Source organism: Notothenia coriiceps, unplaced genomic scaffold (assembly GCF_000735185.1).
Source record: "Notothenia coriiceps isolate Sejong01 unplaced genomic scaffold, NC01 NC01_scaffold00021010, whole genome shotgun sequence".
Classification (NCBI taxonomy): Eukaryota; Metazoa; Chordata; class Actinopteri; order Perciformes; family Nototheniidae; genus Notothenia; species Notothenia coriiceps.
Window position 1 is genome coordinate 26455 of NW_011353711.1, and position 19663 is coordinate 46117.

Genomic DNA, 19663 nt, shown 5'->3' on the forward strand with positions numbered 1-19663 from the left:
TTTTTTAATAAAGTGAAAACAACAATGCCAAAAGTAACCACATCTAACAACATTTGAACTAAATTGCTTCGGAAGACATCTGACACCTTTGCTGTTGTTGCCTGGGCAACATAGCCCTGGCCAGAGGCGACGTGTCCCTCATGAGTAATTATACTGCAACAAGTCCACAAAGACGTTTTAATTAACAAAGGCAGTGCAAGATCAATGGCTAGGAAATTCACTCCATTTATCTCTTCACTATGTTTGATGATAGCCAAGTGTCAGCCACCACCAAATAACCCCACATAGCAAAGAGATGTCATCGTTTATAAGTTAATTAAAAGGCCAAATGAATAGCCACTCCAAAAATACACATGGTCCTATTTAATTTCTCCTTGTGAAGGGTGTAACTGTTGTTCAGATGGAACTTTACATTGCATATACATACATAAACAGACACACAGACAAAGTACATCCCAGATGGAAATGATATGCTAAAGTAGTTGCTACCAGCCTTAATACAAGACAGTTAAGAGTCTTGAAAAAAAGACCAAAGTCCAAAAGTAAATAAAAAATGTAAACACTGACATCACATTACCTTGGCTACGTTTTCTCCTGGTTATTTTCTCCGCCAATACATGTCAGTTCCACATCTTTCATCAAATGCATTTGTTTACATAGATGTAAACAATTGTATTGAGTTTAAGGGGGTAGGAGTGAATTATAATGGCTATCCACAGCCAACCTGAGCTACAGGGCTTTATTGTAGGAGCTGGGTGAAGACAGCTTTTTTTACTGTGTCTGTGTTGCCTCAAGAAGTGCATGTAATTGGGCTCTTGGGCCACCCCTTGAGCCTGTTTACATACTGTTGCACATGAGGTTACCACCCACCCTTTCAACTGCCTCCCAGTGTCTTACATACGCACACCAGGAGTAAGCTGCAAAGACATATATAAATAAATGTATGTACTGATTCAATTCTTTCCCTCACACAAACCAGGGTCATGTCCTTAATGTTCTTTCTGGTGATTTTGGGCATTTTCAGTGACATCAAGTTCAGTTTGTGTGTAAACATGTGATATGACACTTGTTTATCTATTTAATTATTGTTAGATAAACATGTTTAGTATCTCTATTATAGCCAATGGACTTATAACCCCAGTCATTTCCCAAAATATTCTATTTTATTTTCTACGGAAGTCAAAAGACTTTACTTGTTTTCTTTATCTTTATCCCTTTCATTAGACAATACTATAATGTGTTAAAAAATATAAATGATTGAACAACTTCCTATGCACATTTGAATTATTAACGTTTGTACAATATAACATACTTTTTACAGTATTGCTATGTAACCACATGAATTATTATTTTTAGCATTTTTTGATACATCAAAGCCTTTTGGTTTCAAATTGCATAGTTGTAATGTCAAATATACTTGACATATATAGTATTTTTCTCCTGCTAATATAACTACAGTCCTGAAAACACCCCCATCCGTGTTCTGTTTTTTCTTAACTTTGAAATACCTGCTGGTAAAGCGCATGTGTTTGTGTTTGAGAAACGAATGGTTGAAAGTTTACACACCCCTTTCATGTCTTGGGGCAACGTATTTAATATTGTTGATGTTACAGGAGTCCAACTGAAATTGCTCATGCAGAAACATTTAGACAAGTTTCACTCCATCTCTCAAACAAACACATTTGGGTTCATGCACTGTATGTCTGCCACTGCCAGTAGTTTAAGGGATGTTGGATTTCACTGTCATTAAAATGGTTAACAGGAAATAAGTCATTTGAAATATTAACCCTAATTGGTCCCAATTACCCCACCTTGAGTAATGTCAAGGGCTTTTCCTGCTCTCTTATCCATTTCCTTTGGGTTTAGGGTTTCCCTTATTTTTCTTGGTCTTTGTGAGTATATGTTGTCCGTTTTGTGTGTGTGCATATATACGCTTATGAAATTCTGTATGCATGGGTAATCTCGTTCATACATCCATGTGCCTCTGTATCAACGTCAATGGGGGTGTAAGATTGTAACCTAAACATTTGCAGATGTGTGTGTTTATACTCTTGTGTCAGGGGCTGAGGGTTTTTTTTCTTCAATTTCAACTAAAAAAGCTTCATTAATCTACATAGGGTGTATGTTACTTAATACTCTGGCAACCTACACCTCTGTATAAAAGACATGTTCAGTGTATTTAACTGCAACATCGAGGGTTTGATGAATGAAATCAAATTTGTGCAAATACATTTCTCATGCTGTGTGGTTTCCACTCACATATGATAAGTCATGTCTCAAAGATACATCATTATACAGTAATTCCAATTTTAATATGGTTATTTTTCACTGTAAATGACACCTTATCACTTAAAACTCACACATGTGTCCTCTCCTCTTGTGAAGCAAATTGACACAAAAGCACATCTGCCACATCAGCCCAGATGGCAGATCTGCTCCACTGTAACATGTGGCCTGATGTGTCCTCCAAATGAAACACTCAACACCAAAGTAGCATTTCCTCCTGTTTCTACTCCTCCCCTGCTTCTGTCGCTGCCTCTTCTTTCCGCATGGTGTGTTGTTTTCCCACTGAGAGTAAATCGGGGGAAACAAATCTCTTCTTACTTCAGTGATAACATCAAACAGTGGTAATTGAAAGAAGCAAGTGACACCCCCCACCCCACCCCATTCATCCTTTGTCTATGAAAGCTGATGACAGTAAGGAATTAGTTGTTGTTTTTTTCTTCTTCCCCTTGGCAGCAAGTAAAAGTAAATCCAGATGAGGATGCATTATGCAACTGAGGGAATGTGATTATTTTTTTAGATTTTACGCTTTAAGATACATAAATAGTTTTATGGAAATAAAGATTACAGAAAGTACGGGAAACAGGGATTGTTTTTACAATTTGCATATAACAAAAATAAGCTGTTTTCCTTCATCCCCTAAAGTAAATGCTTGTTTTTGTTGACTTGGTTTATCCTTATCTGCACCCCCTCCTACCCATACCCTCCCTTCTTCTCTTGTGTAACCCTCCAGAGGCAACAGACCAAGGGGTTAGTGGCGGTGGGCGGCGTGAGCTGAAGTCGGTCCCCTTCATCAGCTACCTGTCGGCAATGCAGAAGAGCCAGCTGTTGTCTGACGACATGGTGAGTGGCGTGGAGATCCGCTGCGAGGAGAAGGGCAGCTGTCCAGCTGGCTGCCACCTGTGCCATCACCAGGCCGTGGTGGGAGGACTTTCAGGGAGAGGCCGCACCGGTAACAGCAGGAGTGGAGAGCCGCCTTCCCCCATCCCTGTGCTGCTGGAAGTCAGCCGCGTGGTGCCCCTCTACAGCCTGGTCCAAGACAACGTCACCAAAGAGGTGAGAAACCTGTGTGTGTGTGTGTGTGTGTGTGTGTGTGTGTGTGTGTGTGTGTGTGTGTGTGTGTGTGTGTGTGTGTGTGTGTGTGTGTGTGTGTGTGTGGTGTCTTTGCGCTTGTTTGCTTGAGAGGGATGACTGAGAAAGTGACAGTAAAAACTAGAGTAACAAATTGAATCAAGTCAAGACATGTGATGCAACCACTTTAACCCATAGAGTTGGAAGCATAAAGCAAACATAATAGTTGAAGTTAATGTAACATCCACAATATTTATGCATAAGATGATGACAATCTATACAATGTCATTAAAGCCTGAATCTTTTTTAAATTCGTAACTATTATAATACAGAGGTGAAGGCTGGCATATTATTATTTAAATATGTACAACTGGATGGCATGTGATTATACTAGGTCTTCTGAAAACAGATTTGTACTGTCAATGTGAGGCATTTCCACATGTGTTTTTCTGCCTGGTGCGATCTGTTCTGCGTCGGAGTGTAGGACGCAAAATAATTGAAGTGTTATATTTCACTTATATATAATATATATATATATATATATGTAGTCATGCATTAATCCTCTTACATTATACACACCCATTGTCCTCTGAAGCTTTATACCTGATGCAGTTGTATCAAATCACCTCTAGGTGGCATCAGTTGGTTAAATGTGACCACTGGAAATGAGCACTGTAATACAGAGGGCATAAAAAGATGACATCATAGTTTTCTCCTCTTGTGGGGAAGTCGATGTGTAAGAAATGTATGTGTGTCTAAACAAGCATACACAGCTGAATGCAATATCAGCCTAATGGCCACATGTTGTGATTATGATTCATCCTGTTTAAAAACTATTTGGATCTTCATGCAGTGAAAGTTAATCATATCAGATTCATTTTCCATAAGGTAATGTAGGAGGGGGCTGTGGCTTCACTTGACATTTAGTTTACCACATTTAGCTCTGTTTGGGCTTTAGCTTGACATTGTCTAGCTACATGTCATCCGGTACAGTTCTTCTTTGTGCGTGTGTAAACCAAAGCAGAGCTGTTTGCAGGTGACTCACACACCCAACACACACACACACGCCATAGGGAGCAGACGGGTTCATGCTCCCCCCAATCAAGCATCTAATTACCTTCCCTTCTGAAATGACAGCAAGCAGCAACAATACCAGAGGCAAAAAGGCAAACACACATTATGCATTCATGCACTCACAAACACACACATACACACAACAAAGCCACCTGTACGTGCCGCCCATAACAAGCACCAGAGCCCCAAAGAAAAGAAGGCACAATCAATATCAGACGATCCCTAGTGCGCCTCATCGATAGCTAAACGTGAGGAAGAGCAAAATGTCTCTTTTCCCTCTCTCTTCCAAACACCTCACTTTCCATCCTTCTCTCTCCCCCTTCCCAACCCGTGGTCTTCTGGGGATGTGGAGACTGAGATGTATGAGGTGGAGGAGAAGGGGTGGACTGCAGTGGATAGTTCTGGCCAGCCCTTCTGAGGTAGCTTGAGGCAGGATTATTAGCTTCTTATTGATGTCATCGACCTCTTGGGAGGGAGGGGAGTCCATCACTCTGCTCCTCTTTTTCCTCCTTCGCTTCTTCTCTTGGCTGCAACTGCTGCTGCTAGTCTGAAAGGCACATACGTAAATTGCATTAGAAGCAAGCGACACAACAACCTGTCCTTCCACACACACACACACATACACACACACACACACACGCCACTGCTCATTCTCCCTCTCTCTCCGTCTTTGTGTGTGTGTGTCTTTCTCACACACTTTGTCTTGCGACTTTCTACTTGGCTGGGTCTATCTGGGAAGACAGCTGCCATGTTGCAAAAGCTTTCTCAGAGATGAAGTTTTTTTTTTTTAGCTTAAATCCCCTGAAGCCATCAAAATAGCAGCTTAGTTGTCCAGCTTATTATAAGATATACTGAGGTCATACCTTCTACGTGTTTACCTATTTGTATGCATGTGTCTATGTGTGCATAATACCAGGTTTACCGTACATCACCTGTCACTCTCTCTGTGGCTCCTTCCCCTCCGTATTTCTCAATAGCTGCATCTTTCAGTGGCCTCTCCCTGGCGGCCGGACTGTTTGACAGGACATGTCATGGCCGTTCCACATCAATCTCCTCATTATGAAGCCAGAGAGGGATTTATTTTACAATAGGAAATGACCACTTCATTGAAAAGACCACAACCTGGACTGCAAAGAAACCGAATCAAACAGAAGCAATAACTTGCTCAAAGTGGCTTTGTCAAAGGGGAGAATAAAGTATTTTGTTGTACATGTACTGACATTAAAAATGACTAGTTAAAGATTTGCATAAAAAAATATGTGGGACACTTTTCACCTTTCCATTATAGGATAGTGTTTCCTAAAAAGGGTTGTATAGAAAAATCATGTTTTGTCTCACTTACATCTTATTTTATTATTGAATCGCGCAGATTTTAAGATGTGCTTCTATGATATATTTCCTTCTAACCTTTTACAATGAAGTTGAATAAAAAAGTGTGTGCGGAGCTGACTAATAATTGAGATTAATAGAAAGAAATGAAAAAAACCACTCCATAGAAAACTATTTCCGCTTATCCAAACGTCTCACTGTCCAACAGTTGTTGGATGAATGCCATACTGAGGTTTGTGGACTTCGTAGAGTAATGTATACACTTTTTTCTGGTTAAAATATATAATTATTTTGTTTTAAGTGTAATGTTTTGGTTTCCGTTAACACTCACAATAACATTCAATTCAAATAAAACTTAAAAATATATATGCATGGATAACTAGTAAGGGCATGTGGATTGTCTTTTGTTTGTTGATTGTTTTTCTGGCAAAAGCATATTGATTTTTTAGTTTCTTTTAATAGAAAATGTTGGAGATTTGCTCCACCTTTGTCTTGATACATTTCTCAGGTTGCACTGTTCAAGGACATGACATTACATGACATGTCAGACTGCCAAGGCACACATCCAAAGCGACTTACATACATTCGGTACTGTGGACAATCCCCACAGGAGCAATTTGGGGTGAAGTGTCTTGCCCAGGGACACAACGACATGCTGACTGCAGTGGGACTCCAACTATCCCCCGATTCGAAGTCCAGCACTCTACCCACTAAGCCACAGCCTCCCTTTGGACCTGGCCTGCTTCAAACCTGGTCTGCTTTGAACCTGGTCTTGACTTGAATTTGACTGGAACTGATCTTGGAATTGGAATTGGTTTGCACTCGTCTAATAGGTGGTCTTGCTTACAGGTCTGGTGTGTGCACGCAAATACACACAGATACTCCCCTGTTTTAGTGCCAGAGAAAAAATACCTCAGTGGATAAATAAATAATCTAACGCTTGTGGAGCTTGCCAGTGGTCCTATGTCCTGTGATGCTGTGACTGAGTTATGGCAAACCTTTTGAACAAATTGGTTGTGAGTCTAATGGGTCAGAGTGCTCTATATCTTGCCAATGGCCGCTGTCATGCTCTCACCATAACGCACTACTGCAGCCCCCCGCAGGGGCGTGTCTAAGGCATTTCATTGGGGGCAGGAGTAGGTGCAGAACCACAAGAACACTACATATTTGCACAAAAACCAAAGAGGTTGCACTATTACCCACAAGACCAGCACAGGTATATTTAAGATGAGGAGGGGGACTTGCTGGACCTTATTATCCAGTCCAATATCCAGTAATAGAGTGAGTGGAAATAACATTGAACACAATTCAAAGACGTTTCCCTAGTGTCCTTTGAGCCTGCAACTAGAAATGTATCATTTAAGATACTTAAAAATTGAAAAAATAAATAAATACAAAAACACAGCATGAATGTTTCTGCCAACTCAGGGTGATAGTCTTCAACACACCTCCAGCAGGACTCATTATTGAATGCACACACAGGAAGAAAAAATACAAGTTTTGATTCCAGGGACATCCCTTCAGTACCAAGGAGAGCGCACACTCCTATAGATCATTACACAGATTCATATCAACTCTCTCTGGACAGTAAATACTTCACTCCCTCCAGTGTATTAGGTTCCCCCAGCTATAAATAATACATTCTAATACAAGACCTTGCAATACATGATATCCTCATGAAAGTTACAATTATTAGTTTGTTGTTGTTCATTTGTACAGTGATTGGGCTGTTGTAGTTTGTGGTGCTGTTGAACTGTATTGCATTACAAAATATGTTGTTCCTTCATTGATAGAAGTTGGGTGGACAAAATAATTGACCTAACATCATAACCTTCCGGAAGGCAGCAACTGAGTTTATGTTATTGTGAACATTTAGTCCACAAAGCATGAATTACATCAGCAGCAGATCAGACTTGACTTTTAGGCTACAGAAAAGTTTAACAACCAAATTGACAAACTTTTCTCATAATTTATAATGTTTATTCACCAAGTTTGATTTGATAACACATAGTAACATAGCACAGTCAATCCACTTGCTGGTCAGATGAGCTTAGACCATCGTCGAACAGAGAGTTGGCAACAAAAACCCAATTGGTGCTGTTAGAGGGCCCTCCAGTGACACGGCAATCCCCTATCAACCTCTGGATGAACCAAACCTCTTCCATTTTCCGGGAAGTACTACTTCTGATAAGGTTCTTAGAAGCAGCCCATTGGTTCCTTTGTTAACACCATTAGCTCTGAATGATTGGAAAGGCTAGACAAATGGCACACACAGACACATAAACAAACATACGCACTTCGGTCACCATCGATGTTGTCCTGTGCGTGCTGACTCAGACTCTTTACCACCACTGGTGATCATCTTATAAATCAATAGTGTGGGCCAGCTGGACAGTGTTTTTGTGTATTAGCCTCTGAAGATGGACAGTAATACGGTCAGCTTAGACTAGACAAACAGATTAATACATTAAGAGGTCACGATGGCCTTCCTTGTCCTCTTGTTAGTCACGACAGGCTTCAACGAAAGTGAAAGGTCCAAATAGTTTTTGGTGCCAGTGAGTCTGCTGGGTTTAGATGATGTCGAGGCTTGGAGTTGTTGCTGATCTGATGTTGTCTTCAGTAAGCAGGGGGTGATTACATTTCAGCTCAATTTGTTCAATATCGATAAGGTCAATAGAAATGGATTGTGGTATATTTGTTAAATTGTAGAACCCTGCGGTATTATTACCATAGCGGTATTGCCAATTCCTGAAAGCCTATCTGTCATGACTGCATAAAGTCTGTCTTACAGTCAATGCTCGGATTGGTCCTTTCTAATCAAAATACTTACTTTTCTAATATGAAGCATAATAGATAAGGTTGCTTACCCCTCATTTTCCGTAACAGAATGTATATGGATCTATAGAATTTCTGGGAAATGTATGATCTGTGGTTTATCAATACAGTATAGGGTATCCTCCTCTTTTCAGTTCTGACCTATCTCTGCATTAAACACAGAAGTACTCTCTGTGTGTCATCTCACTAAACGATTTTCCTCACTGACACAATAATTTTTGTTCACTTCACTTGCAACAGTCGGACATATTGCTTTCTTTATGGCCACACATCCGACATAGTATCACTTTACATGTATCACTTTTCTTTTAGCTTTGCTCTAAATCTTCATCTCTGCTTTACCTCCTGTGCCCCCCACCTACCCCCCTACTTCATTCTCTAAACCACAATTAGATTCCCTGTTTACCCAGTGGAGACTGGCTTGCATTACTCTTCAAACATAAACATGGCGGTAATCGCTTTGTCTATTTTTCACATGTGCAGCCATGCAATCAAGCGAGCAGACCCATATGGGATTTTTCTAGGAATCTGGTGCTGGTAAATGCATGGCGGTCCTGTGGTCTCTCTCTCTCTCTTTTGCCCCCAGCAGCGGTCATTTCTAATTCCTCATATTTGTCTAGTCAGTGTGCGTGCATAGGACTTGAGTCCAGTTTTTTCTTTTTGCTTTTGTCTGTGGCTTGCTTCAAATTGACATGAGGTGGCGAAACCCCTGCTGCTGTTGTTTTCTGGCAGCAGTTAGTCACATGGTTTCAGGCAAGGAGGGAGAAATGTAATTACCTTTTTCCCCTTTTTGGTTTTCCAAGGGGTTATTATATGGCCATGGATTACAGTGCTTGCTTACCCACTATAATAACTGCTCATTCAGCACGCTCAGTTAGAGGGGCTTGTGTTGGAGGATAACTACTGGGGAAGCCTTCACTGCTGAAGGATCCTGATCCTGTCCCACAGTAAGGTGGGGAATGTGTTGAGTTTCCTTTTTTCACACCTTCATGTTGTTGATGTTTTTTATGTCCTTTTCCTTTACGCCACTCTTCCTTTCTCTGTTGCTCATGGTGGTTACTTTCCCACCTCAAGATCTTTTGCCTTGAGTAAAACAAGGGGTATTGGAAGAAGTCAGTTCCCATGAAAGACTGTTGAGCCTCCTTAACAGCTAACAATGCAGTGTTGTGGAAATGCTAACATCAGCTTCTGAGTGCGTGCCTTGACTCTTTTTTTGGCCAAAATGTCTGCCTCTCTGGTCAGAACTATGCCCAAAGTAATCTCAAATGTCACTTTCACTAATCAACACACTGCAGAAGTGTGTGTGTGTGTGTGTGTGTGTGTGTGTGTGTGTGTGTGTGTGTGTGTGTGTGTGTGTGTGTGTGTGTGTGTGTGTGTGTGTGTGTGTGTGTGTGCGCGCATATGTTTGCATGTGCCCACATGCACACAATGCTTGTTCACAGTCATCTTAAAGATTTGTGTGTGTTCTCAACAACTCTTTTACTTTTGGATAAGTGAATGTCATGGTGTATGAACAAAGGAGTGTCTTCTCTGTGCCTGGTACCGGGTGATAATGTTTCCGCATGGTTCCAGCGTCTTATTTTTGTGACCATGATCAAGCACATCTCCAAAGTTGTCTGCATGAGGCAGAACTGCCAACCAGTTAGAGCGCATAAATAACTGAGTGCTCCATTGATCCATAGTGTGACAGGGAGAGCCACAGTCCTTGCAAACTCCCTTGAACTCACTGTCTATCATGCCTGTGGCTTAAGGGAAAGCCCTGAGATTATACTTTATTACTTTGACGGTTCTATTGGCATTTCCCTTCCTTTAAGAGGATGACTGAGCTTCTGCCTTTGATTTTTCTTTTGCCCGTTAATGAAGCTGCACTAGGATGTTAGGAGATGATGTCATCTTCTAGCACCCCTCCCCCTCTCCTCCCTGTCCCCTTCGCAGACAGACCCACATCGACACCGACAGATCCTCACACAAACATACGCATAGAATGGAGGAGGTGGGGAGTGTCACAGCTTTCACACCTCCATTATAAAAGTCACAGTGCATCTATGATATCACAGTCCAAGCTTGACAATGTTAGTGAGATGTTCCTGCCTTCCGGTAATTGGGAACGTTGGGTTTGAAAAGGTCACTCCGTGTGTAGGTGTGTGGGTGTGTACCTGTGCTACTATCTTTGTGAGATCTGTTTTAGTTCTATAAGTCAGAGAGAGGACATTTCTTTCAAAGCAAAGAAATATTGGAATGCCCACAAATCATATGGGAAGGCTTAGGTTTGATATGTTGTTGTTTATGGTTAATTGTAGGGGGATGGGGAAATGGAAATGAATATTTTGCATGTGTGTGTGTGTGTGTGGGTGTGGGTGTGGGTGTGTGTGTGTGTTCTGGGATATGGGTGCACCGGTGAAGAGGGTGGTCTTGGTGGAAGATGGGGGTGGGGGAAGCAAAGATGGACAGGCAGCGCAGAATAATTGCATTTCTCTCACCTGTTACCCTTTACAGGCCTTCAAGAGTGCCACAATGAGCTCATACTGGTGTGCTGGAAAGGGCGATGTCATTGATAACTGGTGTCGCTGTGACCTGAGTGCCTTCAGCAAAGATGGCCTGCCTAACTGCAGTCCCCTCAGGCAGCCAATGTAAGTGTGAGGTGACACCGTGAAACCTAGTAATTCATGCACAAGAGATATTTCATGGATCCATGCCCCACAGAGCTGCAGGCCTACACATATGCACACGGACGTGCACACCTGTCTCCACTGACTCATGGGGCACTAGAGAAAGTTGTAGAAACAAGCACAGTCCCAGAAGTTCTAATAGCTGTCAGTCTGCCTTTACACCCCTCTGAAAAGAACATTCTCTCATTCAAGGTGTCTTAATAATACTCTTGAGTCATCCAGCCCATTGCTGCCTTGAGAACTGAGGGCATTCATTCAGTTCTTAAGGCTACAATGAAAGAGTCTTTAAAGAATGAAAAAAATATGGCTATTAGAATATAACATGCCAGGGTTAATCTGAGGCAACATTCATTGGCACCACTCTAGAAAAACAATAACAGCTTTACAAGGATAAAATATTGTGAAGATTTGTATTCAATGTGACAAAATCTTGCAAAACCTATACATTTGGTTAAAGTTGGTCTTCCTACATTAACAACTATAACTGACTACAGAACCTAAATGCATAGGGTGGCATAATGCTTTCTAAGTCAATGGTTGCCAATTAAAAATCAAAAAGTTCACTGTTATTGTTGTTAAAGAGTGACATTTCATCACAAGGTTACTATCGCACAAATTGTACTTACAAGGTACATAAGCATTTTCAATTGTATTGGTCAACAGGATCCATCCCTTGGATACTGACTGGATATTATTCATATATTTTATTTAAAATATCACACATTTTGGATTTATGACGCATATCTATGAAGGAGTTTGTGGCAACAGGGTCAAAATTGGCTCCCAGTCTTCCACCGCTTCCAGGGTCAAATTAACATTGGCACCTTAGCTTTTAAGCCGACATAGACGAGAAGAAAAACAACATTTATACATTTAAAATTCACTCAACTTACAAAAAAATGGCAGACTCCTGATAAACTCCAGAACAGCTAGAAAATTGACCTTGTGATTTGATTATTTTTTTTAACTCTTAAGCAATACTTTACCAAAAATATGTTGCACAAGTCATGCACAAGTGGACTCTTACGGTGGTTTGGGTATTGGCTGGTTTGAGGATTGTGGTGGGGAAATTGTAGATAATGGGGTGGTGCCACAACCAGAGTTTTGGTCAGGTTTTCCCTGGGCCCATGCATACTGGCACAAAAAGACAAGTCATGAGAGCTTGCAGCAAGCAAATCTCCAAATCTGGTAAGTGCCGGAGTAAAAACCAGTAAAAACCAGTAAAACCAGTAAAAACCTGCAGAACTTTTTATGATTGTCTGTGAAGATAAATCCGAGAGCATCCTTTTTATGAAAGAGGGATAGGCCTACCTCTCTTAGCCATTGTCACAGACACAGCTTGAGGGCAGGCAAAATGGAAATATTGCTATTTTATCTCTTTTGAATTATTAGAGGGAAGACTCACAGGGAACACTTCTGGAGAATAGGTGGCATTGGAATGCTGTTTTGTTTAAAGCTGCTGTTTTCCATCCTGTTATCCAATGAGATACTGTAGTGTAAAGGCAGAGGTGTGACAGTCTGCACTCGAACATAACCATTACCACATGGGATTCTTACTCATCAATTCTAGGGTTTATATCCATACCTTAGGCACATAACACACTTAATACAAATTCAAAACTAGGGTGTTTGTGGTTACCTGTTGATATCATTGTTAATATTTATCTTATTAACATGTGTTGAATCTTCTCCTTAGTTTGCGCCTAGCCCCTTACCTGGAGCCCTCAAGCACAATGGTGGCCGTGGAGTGGATGGACGTGGAGCCTCTGATTGGCTGCAAAGTCTCTGACTACATCATCCAGCATAAACGAGTGGAGGATCCCTCAGAGGCAGAGGTCTACACAGGTAGAAACACTCAAATCTAACACTTAGTTGATTTTTGTAACTGTATACTCTACTTCTAAATACTATGATGTGAAGAAACCCTGTCTTTTACTAACCATGCCATAACCATGCATACTCACATCCATAAAATCGTACAATTTATTAAGTGTGTTAGTCCATCGATAGACCTGTAACTAGCTGAAATAGGGAATGTTTCACAAGATTCCACAGCATATTTGAACTGCAAATAGAAAAGGTAATGGGTTGAAGATCCAAGTCCAGGCAAGAGTCGTTTCTGTGCATTTTATTTCTTTGATCCAATATCATAGAAGTACAACAGTTTTCTTATATCTTGCTGTTGTCTCGTGCACACCCTGTGGTAATAAAACATATGCCTATTGGGTGTAATAACTAAAATTACACAAAAATAAAAGGTAGATTTACAATAAACAGAAAATTAATGAATAACTATTAACTAAGATACTTCAATATATTGCTCAAATCTTTAGAGTGACGGTGATGGTAAAGTTTTGTTTATACAGAAAAGAAGGAAGGGCTCGGACTGAAGATGATAGAAAAATGACGTATGGCAATTTATCAAGTGCCACAAATGGTGCTGACCGTAGGGCTGGGCTGGCCATGGCGGTGACGAGGGGCTGGGGTGAGTCAGAGGAAGGGTGATAGGAAGGAATTTAATAATGTTGAAGAAATGAGGTGGCCTGGAAGAAGCTGGCTTGAGTCATTGGGAAGTATGGACAGACCATCCATCACCCCAGGGAGGAGTGCTGATGAAGCGTGGGCACCAGCGAGCGAGGAGAGGGTCCAGACAGCTAGACACAGGCAGAGGTGAGAGAGGAAGGGGCAGATGGTGTTGGTGACTCACTCTGCTATGTGCCAGTCACCACTATAAACCAGGCCGTATCAGACAGTATAATATAGATTTGCAAGTGATTGTCTTGGTCTTTTGTATCTCCCTTCACTGTCTGTCACTGTTTATCTCTAACTAGTCATGTTTGTGTTGTTTATTTGAAACTTTGTTCAAGTCTCTGGACAAATTTGATGTGGAACTTCAGTGAAAGGAAAAAAGTGAACTTACTTGAGTACATTGATATGTGTATGTTCAGTATATGACCCTCTTAGAGAGGAGTATGTTAATTGGCAGGAAACTGGCAGACTATGGTTCTCCTTCAGTGGAAACATCATGTATTATAAACTGTACAGGCATATGTATCTGGATAGTTCCCACATCTAATGCAAATACTCCGAACTGCAGCTACTCAAACCCTTCATTGTTCTCCAAAACGGGGGGATCAAGGTTGCTGATACAAAGTTGGAAGGTATTGCAGGGATCGATTTATGAAATAATAGGGGCCTCTTAAAATGATGAGATTGTGTTCTCTGGACTCAGCAAAGAAAAGCCATAGTGCCATTTTCTCACACTTACTCTGACTTATTTGGAAATTATTGGATTTGTACTCCCTGTAGCCACTACTGGTTTCTTATTCAAGCTCCAATTTTGAGGCATTTTGTAAGAAAATTGAAGTCTATATAATAAAACCATAGGATGAGATAAAAATGAAGTCCACCTTGGCTTTGCTCCTTGCTCACCTTGTGCGGCTTCAGAACAAACTTCTGTTGTCCTCTCAAGCTCATTTGTTGATGTTTCTTTTCACTGCTTGACAACAACAGATATACACACAAACACACACATTCCCTTACTTAAGTGGCGCGTGAAACCAGTCTTCTACCGTTGGCTACTGAGCAACTCTAATAGAGCAGTTTTGGGATAAATACTTTGCTCGAGGGCACCTTGGTTGTTTTCGGGTTTCTCATTCTCATTTTCCCTGATCATATTTTCCAAGACTGTGTAATGATTTGAACCGTTAAGCAGTCAAGCCTTCCTCTCCAACATTTGATGATGGACGGATGATTTCAAGTAAACTGTATTTGATAATCTAGGCAATCATAGGGGGAAATCCTGATCCAAAGCTTAAGGGCTGATACAGTATTTGGAACAAAGAGCAGTGTGAGGTGTTCAGATTTGAAGGAGAGAACATTATGGAAAACCTGACATTTTACAGTTGATGGTCCTCCTCACTGTTTCACAAAGTGATCAAATTCCATCATTTAAACAAACTGGTCTGTGCTCACCCAGTTTGATGCCAGACAAGGGTTTGAGCAGTATCAGCAGTACTCACAGCTAACCACAGTATTATTGTTTTGTATACAGTACATACAAACAAAAAGGTACACCGGACAATTACATGGACAATTTCATAGTGTGTTGGAGAAATGGGACCATTGGATAATAAAACACATCTACAGTAGTTAGGGCAGCAACCCTATCCAGGGGATCCACATCCATTGCTAAGTTGAAACACTGCTTCAGGCTGGTGTCTGAGGGAGAGGAAAGATAAACAGGCAGCCACACACAGACATTCAGCCATGCTGAGCATGAGTCACAAACTCAGAGCACACACATTCAGCCATGTGCACACTCATACAGATGACAGACAGAGAGCCAGTGTGAAGATGCAGACACTTGGATTCAGCTCTCAATGGGTTCCCAAGCCATGTTGCTATGTCAGTGCTGTCTAGACAGGGATATAAGATGATACTACATGCCTTTTAATAGATCTACAGTATATATACAGTATAGTGTTTAGGTCAGTCATTATACAATAAGAATAAATCAATCTTGAGTTTCTGGCTTGGTTCAAAAATATTTAGTTCAAAACATTAATTTCATCAAGAGAACGCTGGGTTCTAACTTTAATTTGGTTCTTGCTTTGTAATGCTTACCAGTCCATTATGGGAATGTGTACATACTGTATGTAATAAAAAAGTGTAGTTTAGTAGCACGAAAATGCCTTGGCTTAGCCATATAAGTATATACTGTATAGCCATATCAGACAACACGTTAATGGTTGTGTATGTGAATATGTCTTTGCTTATTCAATTAACATAGACATAAAAAATTCTCCATCAACATAAACGGTGAAAGATCCATTTACCAATGTAATTACCTTTGTGGGGTTTTTTAAACCTCGAAATCCCCCATCATCACTCTAGTTATCAGGGCAGACGAGGAAGGTTTTCACGTTCAGTGAGATTTTACACAATCTTGATGACAGTTTTATCCATGTTAAAAAGCTGGTTCCAATGATGCAACTCTTTAGGCTCAGGTTTTTTCCCCCAGCTTCCTGCATGAATGGATGCAATCATGAGGTCCTTGACAATCTTGAAAGTGAATGGTATCTTCTTCTAAGCTAATATCCATAAACGTTGCTAATGTGACTCCCTCTTGCTTTCTGTAAATTATAGAGATGATATCATGCCTCAGCTTGTAAAATATCATAGGGCTGCATACTTTCTTGCAATCGGTACCATTGCTGAGTTGAAAAATGAAGTCAAAGTTTTAGTGTATTGTATACAGGTGCCTTCTTCAGATAAAAACCCTCAATATGTTGGGTGGTGTAAGGGTCAACCTTGTTAGCTCACGGACTGTTTGTAATACTGCCTAAGCTTCTCTTTGCCATTTGTTCTTTTATTGCTAAGTATACTGTGGCTTTGATTTGACTCTTACTTCACATCCATCACCATTTATTTGATCAGAATCTTATTTTCTGCATTGACTAAAGACGAACTTAGTTGTAAAAATAAAACCTTATTCCCACCTAGAGTAGGACAGTTTGCACTTCTATCTGTGTCTTTACCTTAATTTAAAGTTCCTTAAAAGTAGGAAACAAAATACGTAGAGAAAATGCAGAAAAGCTTAATTTGTTATTGGATCTCATGCTCGTTTTTCAACCAGCATGACTTCCTGAAAATGTACCAACATCTTTCACATGACCTCTGAAACCAGGCACCACCAGCTTACATTTTTCACTCTTCTCATCCCTTTTCGACATCTCTCACTATTTCCCCTCTCTTAAATTATATTTATCCTTTTTTCTGTCTTCTATCAGTGAGGCTTTAAATAGATCATTTTGTTATAAAGGATCACCCCGTTCCTCTCACATCTGTACCAACTATCATGTCCCTGTCTACAAACACCTCATATCATATCACTTATCAGTGTTGTTTAGGGAAAAAGTCCTCTTTTCTTAATAAAGGCTTGTCTCTGGTCCTTCTCAAACCTTCCCTCTGGGGTCAAGAGAAGCTTTGGCTTTGATGTAAAAGAAGAGCAGTCAAGACCTTGGTTCATATATCTTATTTTATATATGGACATGATGCTCTACTTTATGGACCTATACATGCATGGTTGTACAACTTGAGAGAGATACTATTTGTGCAATATTCGTGGTAATATGCAACACCTGAACAATTTCTGTTGTTCACCTCTTTTTTGCAATTTAATTAATCTGAACATTTTAAAGGAAAAAGAAATTGTAAAGTTGTATGACCAGCGAGAGTTTGACCTTGAAGCAAATCCTTCCCATAGGGAATCTGTTCAGTGGGTGTTGTTTTCTATGGCTATTTCACAGCACTCAGTACCATAGTAACACTTATAGTGTGTACACACAGTATCAACAGACTTCAGTATGTCAGTACTTTATGTAAGTTCTTGTGTCCTCTTAAGTAGTCTGACATAAACCAGGGTGGATCTCAGGGCTTATATTAGCAGTAAATCATGAGAGATGTTATGCTCGTTGGCACTTTAAGGAAAAATTAAAACACATGTTGGTTACAGAAACATCTCCTTTCTGTCCTTGAATGCCTGCTTCCCACTTTCACACCAGGAATGTGAGCATAAACATACCTGGTCAACCTCCTGACAACTGATTCAACTCTATCACTGATGCAAACCTCGGCTCATCATGGGAAATGCTGCTATTCAATCTGATCTTATAGTGGCCCTGAAGTGCAAGTCAAAACAACATTTCACAAAACACTACAGCATGTCACAAAACGCTACAGCCAGAGAATAAGAATAATAAGAATAATAAAAATAAGTGTTCTCTCTCAAGGAATACCCTTTCCGTAAAATGTGAAATGCTGTAGCATTTTCTGAAATGCTGTGGCGTTTTTCTGAAATGCTGTGGAGTTTTCTGAAATGTTGTAATGTTTTGTGAAATGCTGTAGTGTTTTTGAAATGTTGTTTTGACTTGCACTTCAGGGCCACCGTATGATCTGCTGTGTACTTTCAGAAATGTTGGAAATATATAGATTTCAAATCAGACGCAGTTTACAGAAATATTTATTTGACCCTTTTTTTACCCTTGTCGTCCTGCATAAAAACATTAATGAAAATCGAGTGTGAATTTCTTGTAGCATATACCAAAAGATGTATTTATGAGTAATAACTCAAAATTATATAACATAAACACGTCATTTGGTCCAAAGGTTGAGTAAGAGTGAGAGGTGAGAGTTATGGGACTCAACTACGACTATCATAAACAGTTAGTTTTATATAGAGTAACATAATTTATTATCCCGGGAGCAACACACATCAACATGAGAATTCATAGCCATAATTAATCCTGTCTCATAATGTGACGGCTGCTACAGAATTCTGGCCCAGTCTACACAGAGAGGATTTTTTTATATGAAAACATGTTCCAGGATCAAGTTCTTAAAAATGAAATGTTTATGAAGTAATGACTACAAAACTCAACTACTAAAACCATAAAATAAAGAATAAAGGATCATTACAATTAATAGGATGGGGGTCGTGAACAAATTGTACCTCGGTTATCTTCATTCAGTTTTGTAGTATCCAGTATTAACTGCAAGATACCCTACAATATACATATGTTGTGTTATTATTCTTAGGAATTACTGATACATAATATACAGTGCTAGTATTTGTAGAAACACACAGGCATTTTACTGCTGTCTTGCCAGTCAATCATAACCAGCTACATACATACACTGAACAAAAATATAAACGCAACACTTTTGTTTTTGCTCCCATTTGTCATGAGATGAACTCAAAGATCTAAAACATTTTCTATATACACAAAATAACCATTTCTCTCAAATATTGTTCACAAATCTGAAAAAATCTGTGATAGTGAGCACTTCTCCTTTGCCGAGATAATCCATCCCACCTCACAGGCTAGTAGGCTGGCCACAATAAAAGGCCACTCTGAAACATGCATTTTTGCTTTATTGGGGGGGTCTGGGGGGGTCCGAAAACCAGTCAGTATCTGGTGTGAGGATTAGGGTTAGGGTTATGTTGGGAATCGAGTGGCCTGTGTTCATCTTCCATAACATACACCTGCCCATACCATAACCCCACCATCACCATGGGCCACTCGATTCACAAAATGCACGTTTCAGAGTGGCCTTTTATTGTGGCCAGCCTAAGGCACACCTGTGCAATAATCATGCTGTCTAATCAGCATCTTGATATGCCTCACCTGTGAGGTGGGATGGATTATCTCGGCAAAGGAGAAGTGCTCACTATCACAGATTTTTTCAGATTTGTGAACAATATTTGAGAGAAATGGTTATTTTGTGTATATAGAAAATGTTTTAGATCTTTGAGTTCATCTCATGAAAAATGTTAGCAAAAACAAAAGTGTTGCGTTTATATTTTTGTTCAGTGTATATTAAATGTTTGGCTTCCCATA

The 19663-nt window shown here is 40.1% G+C and overlaps 1 protein-coding gene across 1 annotated transcript in view; it reads left to right on the forward strand.

Annotated features, from left to right (window-relative positions):
* LOC104953054 (astrotactin-2) overlaps positions 1–19663 on the forward strand; it is a gene marked incomplete at its 5' end in the record, with an annotated part of 55486 nt that overhangs the window by 11320 nt on the left and 24503 nt on the right. The window contains 3 exons of the mRNA XM_010779974.1: positions 3017–3339; positions 11089–11222; positions 12958–13106. Coding sequence (XP_010778276.1) covers positions 3017–3339; positions 11089–11222; positions 12958–13106 — 606 coding nt within the window. The remainder of the gene's footprint in view (positions 1–3016; positions 3340–11088; positions 11223–12957; positions 13107–19663) is intronic.